The 16109-nt window shown below is 43.7% G+C and overlaps 1 protein-coding gene and 1 pseudogene across 12 annotated transcripts in view; both read left to right on the top strand.

Moving 5' to 3' along the window:
• Positions 1 to 16109, top strand: part of LOC123993289 (protocadherin gamma-C5-like) — a 185703-nt gene that overhangs the window by 64632 nt on the left and 104962 nt on the right. Inside the window, exon 1 of one of the 12 annotated variants that reach the window (XM_046295250.1) lies at positions 649 to 3223. The exons of 10 other annotated variants lie outside the window; for them this stretch is intronic. In XM_046295250.1, coding sequence (XP_046151206.1) covers positions 785 to 3223 — 2439 coding nt within the window. In that variant the 5' untranslated portion in view covers positions 649 to 784. Of the gene's footprint in view, positions 1 to 648; positions 3224 to 4132; positions 6690 to 16109 lie in introns of those variants that run through there. One more of the 12 variants, XM_046295251.1, reaches the window with a different exon arrangement.
• LOC123993292 lies at positions 10650 to 13272 on the top strand (annotated as a pseudogene).

The following is a 16109-nucleotide window of genomic DNA, read 5'->3' as shown; positions in this document are numbered from 1 at the left end:
ACGTATTGTTGGGCTTTTATTGAATATCATTTCCATCTGAGTTCTTAGAATTGTGGTTCCGAAGTTAGCGCATAAGTCATACAATACAAGCAGCTACTTATTTTCTGGTTAGTTTTGACTTTCATAGTATGCCGGATTTTTAAAAAAATCATGTGTACTACACGTGCAATAAAGTAGCACTGTAAGGCCGTTTCAGTACCACTATGTGTGGACAGCGCCTCTTCTGTCATGATAGCAGCAGAGGTCTGCTCCGCTCTATCGCACTGCTCTCTCTTCTTCCAACTGCTATGTTTTAGTATTACATTATTTCTGTTTGCCTTGCTGGTCATCGTAGTATTATCGTGATTGAACGTTGCATTGATTTAGATTTGACCTTGCACAGTGTTCATCTACTTGCTACTATATGGGAAGACAATTGTGCTCTAAAGTGTTGAATTATTTCTACATTTTTATGAATTCAAATTTCATCTGGTGTTCATGTTTTATACTCTGAGGGCCGCTGTTGATCAGTAAAATGATTTCTGTCCAGTGCTGTCAGTCAGTGGAGTCCCCTACTTTATCACTGCGCTCTACCAGAGGAGAGGGAGAGACTATCTGCACTTCATACGAGGCGGGGCACGACTGGGACAAGCTCACTCTCCACATGTGTATGTAGATTACAGATACCACAAGAGGACGGTTAAAATATGCTTATTTAATATTATACATCGACTAACACTCTTGTCTTTCCCGTTTGAGGATACAATATAAGGAATATTTTTGTGGGATTAATTCATTGTTGGCTATGGCGTCCGATGGATTCCTTCAACATAAATGCGTAAGATGGCGTTCGTGTTGTGGACTGCCATGGCAAGTTCTTGTTTTACTCCTGTATTTCAGTCATATTATCAGTGGCCACATCCGGTATTCCATTCCGGAGGAGATGAAGAAAGGCTCTCTTATCGGTAACGTGGCTCAAGACCTGGGGTTAGATTTGAAACGGCTCCGATTGGGCCGGGCCCGTATCGTGACCGGAGAAAGCATTCAGTACACAGAGCTGAAGACAGACAAAGGGATTCTAGTCGTGAGTGAGAGAATAGACCGAGAGCAGCTTTGTGGCGACGTCACACCGTGTAGCTTCAGCTTCGAAATGATTCTAGAGAATCCGATGGAACTACACTTAGTCACTGTAGAAATATTAGACGTTAATGATAATGCACCCACATTTCAACAGAACGATTTAGAAATGAAAATCAGTGAATCGGCTTCTGTGGGGGCGCGCTTTACCCTAGCAACTGCGGATGATCCGGATGTTGGCTCTAACGCTTTACAAAATTACATTCTAAACCCAAATGATAATTTCGTTGTAAAACAACATTCAAATGCACATGGAAAAGGATACGCAGAAATGGTGCTCCAGAAGTCTTTAGACAGAGAGGAACATCCTCGTCTCTCTCTAAAGCTAATCGCTGTAGACGGTGGAAATCCGCAGAGATCTGGCACAGTAAATATAGAGATCACTGTCCTAGATGCCAATGACAATGCGCCTGTGTTTAACCAGTCTGTGTACAGGGCTACTGTGATGGAAAATGTACCGAAAGGCACCTATATCATAACGGTAAATGCCACTGACACGGACAGTGGATTGAATGGTTTAGTACATTATTCTATTTCAAAAATGCAAAATAATGTGGACAATGTGTTTGATATTGACAAGAACACTGGCTTTATATCGCTTGTGGGACAGTTCGATTATGAAAAAGACAAGAAATACGAAGTGAGTATCGAAGCCACAGACCAAGGTGGATTGACTGACTCCAGTAAAGTTGTTGTCGACGTAATAGATGTCAACGATAATGCCCCTGTAATCAGCGTCATGTCGTTCACTAGTCCGGTCTCTGAAGATTCGCCACTCGGTACAACCATTGGTATTATTCATGTGAAAGATCTTGATTCAGGTGAAAATGGTCAGGTGAGCTGCAGCCTGGCCCAAAACATTCCTTTCAATATAAAATCGAATTTAAGAAATTACTACACTTTGGTAACCGACGCTGTTTTAGATCGTGAGAGTGTGCCAGAGTATAACATCATTGTAGTCGGCACGGACTCAGGGTCGCCTCCTCTCTCAAGTAAGAAAACCTTTCACCTGAAGGTGTCCGATGTCAACGACAATGCCCCAGTGTTTCCACATGGCGTGTACAACTCTTATATCGCAGAGAATAACTCTCCAGGTGTTTCTATATTTACTGTTACAGCTAAAGACACCGACACTAATCAAAATGCCCGTATTTCTTATATTCTAGAGGATACTGATGTCAGCGGGACTCCCGTGTCTGTTTATGTTTCCGTAAACGCAGAGAGCGGGGTCATACACGCTGTGCGCTCCTTTGATTATGAGCAAATCAAACAGTTTAAACTCGTGGTTAAGGCGCAAGATGGAGGCTCTCCTCCACTCAGTAGCAATGTTAGTGTCACCATCTTCATCCAAGATCAGAACGACAACGCGCCTCAGGTTCTGTACCCAGTCCAGACTAGCAGCTCTCTGGTGGCTGAAATGGTGCCTCGTTCGGCAGATGTGGGTTATCTTGTCACTAAAGTGGTGGCTGTTGATGTGGACTCTGGACAGAATGCCTGGCTCTCGTATAAACTGCAGAAAGCGACAGACAGAGCGCTGTTTGATGTGGGCTTACAGAATGGGGAAATAAGAACTATACGCCAAGTCAATGATAAAGATGCTGTGAAACAAAGGCTCACTGTTGTAGTGGAGGACAACGGGCAGCCCTCTCGTTCAGCTACAGTCAACGTTAACGTGGCGGTGGCGGACAGCTTCCCTGAAGTGCTCTCGGAGTTCACTGACTTTACGCACGACAAGGAATACAACGACAACCTGACTTTTTACTTAGTCTTGGCTTTGGCTGTCGTCTCATTTCTGTTCATCACATGTTTAGTGGTTATTATATCAGTGAAAATATACAGATGGAGACAGTCTCGTGTCCTCTATCATTCCAATCTCCCGGTTATTCCGTATTATCCACCGCGTTACGCAGACACTTTGGGGACAGGAACTCTACAGCACGTGTACAATTACGAGGTGTGCAGGACGACTGACTCCAGAAAGAGTGACTGTCAGTTCGCCAGACCCTGTAGTCAGAACGTACTGATAATGGACTCCAGTTCTACAGGGACGATGCAGCGGATGCAGAACGAACAGAACATCCTGGACGAACCAGACTCGCCGCTGGAGGTGAGTCTGTTGGAGTTTTAATTGTATTGTTCATTGGGTTGGAATACATCTTCACAGTATATTCTTCGTAACTCTTTGAACTGTTGTGCCCTAAGGTTAATTCCCTCTGTATTTCTCTTGTCATCACAGTATATGGGTCAATCAGTTAAGCGTTGTTGCGGTTCGTTTGGATTTTATAGAATTCCATTGCCAGCGGGTTTGGACAGTGGGTAGCAATACCAAGTGCTACAATAGAAGCACTAACTATTTTTCTTATCATTTGGGTTTTTTATAGTATGCCCACTTTTTTTCCCTCGTAACTCGGCGGTTTCAGTACCACTCTGTGTGGACACCGCAAATTCTGTCATGATTGCAACCGAGTTCTGATACGTTCTCTTACACTTTTCTCCCTAATTCCAACTACTCTGTATTTACTAAGTCACTATGGGGTGGCTTTTAATGTTGACTGCTTTTCATTTCAAATAACTCTCAACATAGGTATTTTACCGTATTGTTCAATAATGGTTTACGCACGTTCCAATCTAGCGCTGGCTGGATAGTGTGACATGTTTTAGTAGGCTATCAAATTATTGCTACTTGCCTCGCTGGTCGTAGTATCATAGTGATTGAACGATGCATTCACGTATATTGCACCACAGTGTTCAACTACCTGTTTGGAACGGGAGTAGTTCTGTAAAGTGTTGAATCATTTATACGTTTAAATGAAATCAAATATAATCTGGTGTTCATGTTTTAGACTCTGAGGGCCGCTGTTGATCAGTGAAATAAATGCTGTCCAGTGTTGTCAGTCAGTGGAGTTAACTCCCCTATCACTGCGCTCTACCAGAGGAGAGGGAGAGATTGCGCTTCATACGACGCGGGGCGCGACAGAGAAACACTCTGATCCATGTTTATTACTGTGAAGTGAAAGGGACGGTGAAAATAGCCTGGATTGAAACAAAACATTACATATTATTCCTTTCTTTGCTCAACGTTTCTGAAGATATAGTGTAAGTAATTTTCCTGAGGGATTTATTCTTCGTTGGCTATGGCAACTGAAGGATTCCTTCAACCAAAATGCATAAGATGGCGTTCAAGTTGTGGACTGCGGTGGCAAGTACTTATTTTTCTCCTGTATCTCAATCATATTGTCAGTGGACAAATCCGGTATTCAATTCCCGAGGAAATGAAGAAAGGCTCTCTTATCGGTAACGTGGCTCAAGACCTGGGGTTAGATTTGAAACGGCTCCGAGCGGGCAAGGCTCGTATCGTGACCGGAGAAAGCATTCAGTACACAGAGCTGAAGACAGACAAAGGGATCCTCGTCGTGAGTGAGAGAATAGACCGAGAGCAGCTTTGTACTGACATCACGCCGTGTAGCTTCAGCTTCGAAATCATTCTAGAGAATCCGATGGAACTGCACTTAGTCACTGTAGAAATATTAGATGTAAACGATCATGCGCCCGTTTTTCCAAATAAAGATATTAATTTTGAAATTAGCGAATCGGCCACAGTTGGAGCTAGGTTTCCACTAGAGAGTGCAGAGGATCCCGATGTAGGTCTCAACGCCCTACAAAATTACGTTTTAACTCACAATGATAATTTTATTCTAAAAAAGCATGCGAATCCAGACGGTAGTAAATATGCAGAGATGTTCCTCCAGAAACAATTAGATAGAGAGGAGCATCCTCATCTGTCTTTAAAGCTAATCGCTGTAGACGGTGGAAATCCGCAGAGATCTGGCACAGTAAATATAGAGATCACCGTCCTAGATGCCAATGACAATGCGCCTGTGTTTAACCAGTCATTGTACAGGGCTACTGTGATGGAAAACGCTCCAAAGGGGACATATATCACAACCGTGAATGCCAGTGACGCAGACGGTGGATCGAACGGAGAAATAGCATACAGTTTATCAAAGTTAAAGGGCAGCATAGCAGACATATTTATCATTAATGAGAACACCGGAATCATATCTGTTTCGGGTCAGATAGATTATGAGAAAAATAAGAAATACGAAGTTAGAGTAGAGGCTAAAGATCAGGGAGGTTTAACAGACACAAGTAAAGTTGTCATTGAAGTTATTGATGTTAATGACAACTCACCAGTTATAAACGTCATGTCTTTCTCCAGCCCTGTGTCCGAAGATGCTCCCCCGGGCACAACTATTGCTATTATAAATGTTAAAGATACTGATTCTGAGAGAAATGGACAGATTACATGCTCTATAGATACTAACCTCCCATTTAAGATCAAATCCTCAATGACTAATTACTATAATGTGATAACAGATTCGATTTTTGACCGAGAAACGGTGTCCGAATACAACATAACAATTACAGCAACAGATTCTGGTTCGCCTCCTCTCTCTAGCGCCCGGACATTACAACTTAGAATCTCTGACGTAAATGACAATGCCCCATTGTTCAATAAAGGTCCCTACTCTGCTTACATCACAGAGAATAACTCTCCTGGAATGTCCATATTTACTGTCAGCGCGCGGGACTCGGACTGGAATCAGAACGCGAGAATATCGTACCTGTTGGAGGACACGCAGATCAGCGGAACTCCAGTCTCTACTTATATATCCATTAACTCTGAAACCGGGGTTTTACATGCGGTGCGCTCCTTTGATTATGAACAAATAAAACAGCTTACGGTCTTAGTTAAGGCGCAAGATGGAGGCTCCCCTCCTCTCAGTAGCAATGTGACGGTGAAAATAATGATCCAGGACCAGAATGACAACGCGCCTCAGGTTCTGTATCCAGTCCAGACTAGCAGCTCTCTGGTGGCTGAAATGGTACCTCGTTCAGCAGATGTTGGCTATCTTGTCACTAAAGTGGTGGCTGTTGATGTGGACTCTGGACAGAATGCTTGGCTCTCTTATAAACTGCAGAAAGCGACAGACAGGGCGCTGTTTGAAGTGGGCTTACAGAATGGAGAAATAAGAACTGTACGCCAAGTCAATGATAAAGATGCTGTGAAACAAAGGCTCACTGTTGTAGTGGAGGACAATGGGCAGCCCTCTCGTTCAGCCACAGTCAATGTTAACGTGGCGGTGGCGGACAGCTTCCCTGAAGTGCTCTCGGAGTTCACTGACTTTACGCACGACAAGGAGTACAACGACAACCTGACTTTTTACTTAGTCTTGGCTTTGGCTGTAGTCTCATTTCTGTTCATCACATGTTTAGTGGTTATTATATCAGTGAAAATATACAGATGGAGACAGTCTCGCATCCTCTATCATTCCAATCTCCCGGTTATTCCGTATTATCCACCGCGTTACGCAGACACTCTGGGGACAGGAACTCTACAGCACGTGTACAATTACGAGGTGTGCAGGACGACTGACTCCAGAAAGAGTGACTGTCAGTTCGCCAGACCCTGTAGTCAGAACGTATTGATAATGGACCCCAGTTCTACAGGGACGATGCAGCGGATACAGAACGAACAGAACATCCTGGATGAACCAGACTCGCCGTTAGAGGTCTGTTGTATTTTAATAATTATCTTGTCCCTAAAAATATGATTTCCGTGTGTATGTTTTAGGACTATCGTGTGATTTGAACTATTCGAAATTGAACTTGCATACCTGGTAAGTTTTAATGGTCAGAAATGCTGTTTATTTCAATAATATGAGGCCATTTCAGCACCAAGGCCACGGACAGCTTTATTTCAATATGTTTATATATTTTTATTTGACCTTTATTTTATTAGGCAAGTCAGTTTAAGAACAAATTCTTATTTTCAATGACGGCCTAGGAACAGTGGGTTAAGTGCCTGTTTAGGGGCAGAACGACAGATTTGTACATTGTCAGCTCGGAGATTCGAACTTGCAACCTTTCGGTTACTAGCACAACGCTCTAACTACTAGGCTACCCAGCCTGTAATACATCTGTTTCACTCTTAAAGTAGCGGTTATACTCAACGCGTATTTTTGTTTGATCTTGTTTGTCCACATCTCACTTACATATTGGTTTCCGTTTGTCATTAAGACATTGGCTTATTTGTTGATGATGGCATAACATTATGTCCCAAATATGTTGAATCTTTTTTTCTTATGAATATCAGTAGTTCAGTGGATTGAACTCAGAGGGACGCTGTTGGTCAGTCTCTTACAATTTTAGAGCGGTTTTGTAGCAGTACCTCCCCCATTATGTCGATGTATTTAGAGAGAGAAACTGCTGCACGCAGAGCGCAAGGTCCTGGTCACAGAGGATACCAAGCACGGAGACAACGAGCTGCGATTCTTTTCTTCCATCATTTCTTTCATGATTGTTGAGGCGTTTACCTTTGATTTTTTTTTAACTAAAAACGAATGGAATATTACTGACTTCTTAACGGACTATACGGTTTGTATTATTTGATATAATACGGAAAATGTCGGACACAACGATGACACGGCAAGTATTGTTGTTTCTCTCGGTCCTCTCTCTCAGTTCAGTGCACGGGCAGGTCAGTTACTCCATTCCAGAGGAAATGGCGACAGGCTCTTTAGTCGGTAACATCGCGCAGGATTTGGGTTTAGATATCAAAAGACTGAAATCAGGTAAAGCTCGTATCTATACAGGAAACAGCGCAGAATACATCGAGTTGAATAAAGAAAGGGGAGTTCTCCTTATCAGAGAGAGAATAGACCGTGTGAAGCGCTCTGCGGACAGACGACGCCTTGCGCATTGCATTTGCAAATCATTTTAGAGAATCCCATGGAATTTTACAGCATAACAATTGAGTTAACCGATGTAAATGATAATTCGCCTATTTTTGAAAAGAGTGAAATGAAATATGAAATAGGCGAGTCCGCTTTAACGGGAACCAGGATTGTCTTAGAAAGAGCAACTGATGACGACGTTGGCGTTAACGGCCTTCGTAGCTATTCTCTGAAACCGTCCGATAATTTCATTTTAAAAACGCACATTTTGCCAGACGGTGGTAAAAATGTTGAAATGGTTTTGCAGAAAGCTTTAGATCGAGAGAAACAGGAGCAAATATCTCTGATATTGACAGCAGTAGATGGAGGAGAGCCTCAGCTTTCAGGAACAATGCAGATAATCATCAGCGTGCTTGACGCCAATGATAACGCACCTGTCTGTTCCCAAGCGGTTTACAAGGCCAGTGTATATATGAGAACGCAACTCAGGGCACTGTTTTAACCACAGTCACTGCATTTGACGCTGATCAAGGTTCATATGGCACAGTTACCTATCACGTTCCAAAATCTGGAGCAGCCCAACTATTTGAGATAGGTAAAGAGGATGGCGTAGTCAAATTAAACCTGAATGTTGATTACGAAAGAACTAAACATTATCAAATTGACGTTCAAGCCAGAGACCAAGGAGGTAACAGCGATTCTTGTAAAGTAATTATTGACGTAATCGATATAAATGACAACAGACCTTCCATTAACATTATGTCAAAAACAAATATCATATCTGAGGATGCTAAACCTGGCACAGTCGTAACAATGATGAATATTCAAGACCCAGATTCTGATGGAAATGGTAAAGTGCAGTGCTCTATTGAGGACAATATTCCCTTTGTGATGAGATCGACCTCAAACAATTTCTATAGTCTTGTAACTGATAGTGACTTGGACCGAGAGAGAGCCTCTGAGTACAACATTAGTGTGACGTGTTCTGATGAGGGCGTGCCCTCGCTCTCCAGCAGCGTCACTCTCACCTTACAGATATCAGATGTGAATGACAACGCTCCTGTCTTTGAGAGGAGCTCATATGAGGCCTACATTATAGAAAACAACACACCGGGCCTCTCTATATTCACAGTGAAAGCCAGAGACGCTGACTGGAACCAGAATGCCCGTGTTTCTTACATACTGGAGGACTCCTCGGTTAACGGAGTGCCCATCTCCTCATATGTGTCCGTTAGTGCTGATAGTGGAGTCATCCATGCAGTGCGCACTTTTGATTACGAGCAGATCAAGGATTTCCAGTTCCGCGTAAAAGCGCAGGATGGAGGCTCCCCTCCTCTCAGTAGCAATGTGACTGTGAAAATAATGATCCAGGACCAGAATGACAACGCGCCTCAGGTTCTGTACCCAGTCCAAACTAGCAGCTCTCTGGTGGCTGAAATGGTACCTCGTTCAGCGGATGTGGGCTATCTTGTCACTAAAGTAGTGGCTGTTGATGTGGACTCTGGACAGAATGCCTGGCTCTCTTATAAACTGCAGAAAGCGACAGACAGGGCATTATTTGAAGTGGGCTTACAGAATGGAGAAATAAGAACTATACGCCAAGTCAACGATAAAGATGCTGTGAAACAAAGGCTCACTGTCGTAGTGGAGGACAACGGGCAGCCCGCTCGTTCAGCTACAGTCAATGTTAACGTGGCGGTGGCGGACAGCTTCCCTGAAGTGCTCTCGGAGTTCATTGACTTTACGCACGACAAGGAGTACAACGACAACCTGACTTTTTACTTAGTCTTGGCTTTGGCTGTAGTCTCATTTCTGTTCATCACGTGTTTAGTGGTTATTATATCAGTGAAAATATACAGATGGAGACAGTCTCGCATCCTCTATCATTCTAACCTCCCGGTTATTCCGTATTATCCACCGCGTTACGCAGACACTTTGGGGACAGGAACTCTACAGCACGTGTACAATTACGAGGTGTGCAGGACGACTGACTCCAGAAAGAGTGACTGTCAGTTCGCCAGACCCTGTAGTCAGAACGTACTGATAATGGACCCCAGTTCAACAGGGACGATGCAGCGGATGCAGAACGAACAGAACATCCTGGATGAACCAGACTCTCCACTAGAGGTCCGTTATCTATTTCCATTTGTATCCATTTACATCTTTAAATGCATCGTCCGAGTTGATTTCATTCCCACTGTCCGAAGAGCTCTTCTTTCCATTGTTATTGCACTTTCAGCACCACAGTCATGGACAGCGGCGCTTTGCAAATGGGGTGTCTTGCATTGTAGCTGAATCATCGCTGAGGGTAAAGATAATACCGTCCTTGTGAATATCAAGCAAGCATATAGTTTGTAGGTCATAACATTCTATGATAGGCTACGTGTATTTCATCCACAACATTCCATTCATTTCGGGTTTTACCTGCAGCCTAACATTGTGTTCTGTTGTATTGTAATTCCATGTGTGAGGGGATAGGCTCAGACTTTCTTTCTCCACATCTTTCCGGGATCTTGGTGTACATTTGGCCTACATTCATTGACCAAGATAATTAATTGACGTAGTCTATATGGTTACCTTAGTACTCTGATGTGGAGCCCTTAACATCCCCAAGTCTCCTGGGGTGTTTCTCTTTCTTAGTTCAATTCTGTAATTTAATAGTCTGAACTCTGAGGGACGCTGTTGGTCAGTGTGTTGCCGTTTTAGAGCAGATTTGCAGCAGTACCTCCCCCATCATCTCGATATATTAGAGAGAGAAAGAGTCGCACGCAGGGCGCACAGTCCAGGTTACGGAGAACACTAAGTACGGAGACACGGAGCTGCGATTATTTTGTTCTGGCAACACGATTGTTTGGAGACGTTGCGCTTTGTTTATCAGAACTGAATATTACAGACTGTTTTACGGATTATAACGTGATTGGTTCTTCATGTGCAGGGGAAAATGTCGGACAGAACAATGGCACGGCAAGTATTGTTGTTTATCTCGGTCCTCTCTCTCAGTTCAGTGAACGGGCAGGTCAGTTACTCCATTCCCGAGGAAATGGCGACAGGCTCTTTAGTCGGTAACATCGCGCAGGATTTGGGTTTAGATATCAAAAGACTGAAATCAGGTAAAGCTCGTATTTATACTGGAGACAGCGCTGAATACATCGAGCTGAATAAAGAAAGGGGAGTTCTCCTTGTCAGAGAGAGAATAGACCGCGAGGCGCTCTGCGGACAGACGACGCCTTGCGCGCTACATTTTCAGATTATTCTGGAGAATCCAATGGAATTTTACAGCATCACAGTTGAAATAACGGATACCAATGACAATGCTCCGGTTTTTAAAAGGAATGCAATGACATTTGAAATAAGCGAGTCCGCTTTAACGGGTGCTAGATTCGTCTTGGAGAGAGCGATTGATAATGACGTAGGTATAAATGGCCTTCAAAGCTACTACATTAGACCCACTGATCATTTTATTTTAAAACCGAATAGTAAAATTGGTAGTAGTAAAAACGTAGAGATGGTTTTACAGAAACCTCTAGACCGAGAGGAACAGGAGCATATTTCTCTGACATTAACAGCGTTAGATGGAGGAGAGCCTCAGTTATCAGGAACAATGCAGATAGTCATCACTGTACTTGACGCCAATGATAACGCTCCTGTTTGTGCTGAGGCAGAGTATACGGCCAGTATATCAGAAGGTGCTCCTAAAGGCACCGTTTTAACCACAATCAGTGCATCTGATGCTGATCAAGGTCCTAACGGAAGGGTTACATACTCTATATCGAATACTGCTGAGGGTGCTGCTGAATTATTTGAGGTAGACGACAAATATGGCGTTGTGAGATTAGTTGGGAATGTTGATTATGAAAAAATGAAACATTATGAGATAGACGTTCAGGCTACAGACCAGGGAGGACACTCTGACGCGTGCAAATTGATTATTGAAGTAATGGATACAAATGATAACAAACCATCCATTAATACCATGTCAAAGACAAATAGTATATCTGAGGATGCTACACCTGGGACTGTAGTAACAATGATGAATATCCAAGACCTTGATTCCGGGGAAAATGGCAGGGTGCAGTGCACTATGAACGAAAACATTCCCTTTGCGATGAAATCAACATCGAATCATTTCTTTACTGTAGTAACTGGCAGTGACTTGGACCGAGAGAGAGCCTCTGAGTATAACATTAGTGTGACGTGTTCTGATGAGGGCGTGCCCTCGCTCTCCAGCAGCGTCACTCTCACCTTACAGATATCAGATGTGAATGACAACGCTCCTGTCTTTGAGAGGAGCTCATATGAGGCCTACATTATAGAAAACAACACACCTGGCCTCTCTATATTCACAGTGAAAGCCAGAGACGCTGACTGGAACCAGAATGCCCGTGTTTCTTACATACTGGAGGACACCTCGATTAACGGGGTGCCCGTTTCCTCATATGTGTCCGTTAGTGCTGATAGTGGAGTCATCCATGCAGTGCGCACTTTTGATTACGAGCAGATCAAGGATTTCCAGTTCCGCGTAAAAGCGCAGGATGGAGGCTCCCCTCCACTCAGTAGCAATGTGACTGTGAAAATAATTATCCAGGACCAGAATGACAACGCGCCTCAGGTTCTGTACCCAGTCCAGACTAGCAGCTCTCTGGTGGCTGAAATGGTACCTCGTTCAGCAGATGTGGGCTATCTTGTCACTAAAGTGGTGGCTGTTGATGTGGACTCTGGACAGAATGCCTGGCTCTCGTATAAACTGCAGAAAGCGACAGACAGGGCGCTGTTTGAAGTGGGTTACAGAATGGAGAAATAAGAACTATACGCCAAGTCAATGATAAAGATGTTGTGAAACAAAGGCTCACTGTTGTAGTGGAGGACAACGGGCAGCCCTCTCGTTCAGCTACAATCAATGTTAACGTGGCGGTGGCGGACAGCTTCCCTGAAGTGCTCTCGGAGTTCACTGACTTTACGCACGACAAGGAGTACAACGACAACCTGACTTTTTACTTAGTCTTGGCTTTGGCTGTAGTCTCATTTCTGTTCATCACGTGTTTAGTGGTTATTATATCAGTGAAAATATACAGATGGAGACAGTCTCGTGTCCTCTATCATTCCAATCTCCCGGTTATTCCGTATTATCCACCGCGTTACGCAGACACTTTGGGGACAGGAACTCTGCAGCACGTGTACAATTACGAGGTGTGCAGGACGACTGACTCCAGAAAAAGTGACTGTCAGTTCGCCAGACCATGTAGTCAGAACGTACTGATAATGGACCCCAGTTCTACAGGGACGATGCAGCGGATGCAGAACGAACAGAACATCCTGGATGAACCAGACTCCCCAATAGAGGTCTGTTGTATTTGAGTCATTATCTTTTCACCAATACCACTTTTCTAATGTGCATCCTATGTCTAAATGTGTTGTGCGATTTTTGTATGAAATTGAATCCGTCAAAAATGCTCTTCATTCCACCAATAAGTGGTTATTTCAGCACCAAGGTCATGGACAGCAACAGTTTCAAAGACGCTCTATTTCAATAGGTAGCCTGTAGCTTCCTATATTAACATAATATCACTGAACGTGTCTTTGGTTAGACATTCTTTCTCCACACCCCTCGGGCATGTTGATTTGCTGTTGTAATTCATTCACGAGGCTACGTGTGTTGATATAGCATCATAGTGCTATATTTGATCCCACGGACAATCAAACCATCTCAAATATGTTGGAATATTTCTCGTTTTCTGTAGTTCATTCCATTGAACTCAGAGGGACGCTGTTGGTTAGTGTGTTACAGTTTTAGATTTACAGCTGTACCTCCCCATCATCTCGATGTATTAGAGAGGGAAAGAGCCGCACGCAGAACGGGCAGTCCGGGTTACAGAGAACAGTAAGCACCCAGACACGGAGCTGCGATTCTTTTGTTCCAGAGATACGGATTATTGGCGGAAGATTGTGTTATTTCCTGGATTTACGTGAAACTGAATATTGCAAATTGTTTAACGGACCTTTACGGTATTTGTGATTGAATTCTGCAGTGGGAAATGTCAGACAGAACAATGACACGGCAAGTACTGTTGTTTATCTCGGTCCTCTCTCTCAGTTCAGTGCACGGGCAGGTCAGTTACTCTATTCCGGAAGAAATGGCGAAAGGCTCTTTAGTCGGTAACATCGCGCAGGATTTGGGTTTAGATATCAAAAGACTGACGTCGGGTAGAGCTCGTGTTCACGTTGGAAACAGCGCAGAATACATCGAGTTGAATAAAGAAAGGGGAGTTCTCCTTATCAAAGAGAGAATAGACCGTGAAGCGCTCTGCGAACAGACGACGCCTTGTGCTTTACACTTTCAAATTATTATGGAGAACCCAATAGAATTTTATCGAATCACTATTGAGATCATCGATATCAATGATAATGCTCCAGTTTTCCAAAAGGATTCAATAAAATTCGAAATAAGCGAATCAGCTGTGACCGGAGCTAAATTTGTACTAGAAAGAGCTTTTGATTCTGATATTGGAATAAATGGACTTCAAAGCTACTCCCTTAACCCAACTGATCATTTCGTTCTGAAATTACATGGGCAAGATGATGGAAGTAAAAAGGTAGAGATGGTTTTGCAGAAGCCTCTCGACCGAGAGAAAAGGGAGCAGATATCTTTAGTGTTAACCGCCCTCGATGGAGGTGAGCCTAAGATGTCTGGAACAGTGCAGATACACGTCACAGTTTTGGATATAAACGACAACGCTCCGGTTTTTACACAGGCAATATATAAGGCGGGTGTCGTCGAGAACTCGAAGAGGGGTACTTTATTAACGACAGTTCGTGCAACTGATATAGACAATGGATCAAATGGTTTAGTCACTTACTCAATATCAAGTAGCAAAGTTGGTATTTTGGACTTATTTCAAATAAACGAGAGTAATGGCGAGGTGCGTTTGATAGGCAAGGTCGACTATGAAACAGCTAAACATTACCAGATTGACATAGAAGCAAAGGATCAAGGCGGTCTTTCAGATTCCAGTAAATTAGTAGTGGACATTGCAGACGTTAACGACAACAACCCTTTGATTGACATGATGTCCACTTCTAAATCAATAGCAGAAAATTCCCCTTCCCAGACTATTATCGCTGTAATGAGTGTCCACGACCCAGACTCTGATAATAACGGAGTCGTGAATTGTGTTTTAAGTGAAAACATTCCTTTCACCATTAAATCTACATCGAACGGCTTCTATAGCCTAGTAACAGACAGTGATTTGGACCGAGAGAGAGCCTCTGAGTATAACATCAGTGTGACCTGCTCTGATGAAGGCGTGCCCTCGCTATCCAGCAGCGTCACTCTCACCTTACAGATATCAGATGTGAATGACAACGCGCCTGTCTTTGAGAGGAGCTCATATGAGGCCTACATTATAGAAAACAACACACCGGGCTTCTCTATATTCACAGTGAAAGCCAGAGACGCTGACTGGAACCAGAATGCCCGTGTTTCTTACATACTGGAGGACACCTCGGTTAACGGGGTGCCTGTCTCCTCATATGTGTCCGTCAGTGCTGATAGTGGAGTCATCCATGCAGTGCGCTCTTTTGACTACGAGCAGATCAAGGATTTCCAGTTCCGCGTAAAGCCAGGATGGAGGCTCCCCTCCTCTCAGTAGCAATGTGACTGTGAAAATAATGATCCAGGACCAGAATGACAACGTGCCTCAGGTTCTGTACCCAGTCCAGACTAGCAGCTCTCTGGTGGCTGAAATGGTGCCTCGTTCAGCAGATGTGGGCTATCTTGTCACTAAAGTGGTGGCTGTTGATGTGGACTCTGGACAGAATGCCTGGCTCTCTTATAAACTGCAGAAAGCGACAGACAGGGCACTGTTTGAAGTGGGCTTACAGAATGGGGAAATAAGAACTATACGCCAAGTCAATGATAAAGATGTTGTGAAACAAAGGCTTGTTGTTGTAGTGGAGGACAACGGGCAGCCCTCTCGTTCAGCTACAGTCAATGTTAACGTGGCGGTGGCGGACAGCTTCCCTGAAGTGCTTTCGGAGTTCACTGACTTTACGCACGACAAAGAATACAATGACAACCTGACTCTTTACTTAGTCTTGGCTTTGGCTGTAGTCTCATTTCTGTTCATCACGTGTTTAGTGGTTATTATATCAGTGAAAATATACAGATGGAGACAGTCTCGCATCCTCTATCATTCCAATCTCCCGGTTATTCCGTATTATCCACCACGTTACGCAGACACTTTGGGGACAGGAACTCTA

This window comes from Oncorhynchus gorbuscha, linkage group LG13 (genome assembly GCF_021184085.1).
Source record: "Oncorhynchus gorbuscha isolate QuinsamMale2020 ecotype Even-year linkage group LG13, OgorEven_v1.0, whole genome shotgun sequence".
NCBI lineage: Eukaryota > Metazoa > Chordata > Actinopteri > Salmoniformes > Salmonidae > Oncorhynchus > Oncorhynchus gorbuscha.
This window is presented reverse-complemented; position numbering and strand designations above follow the sequence as displayed.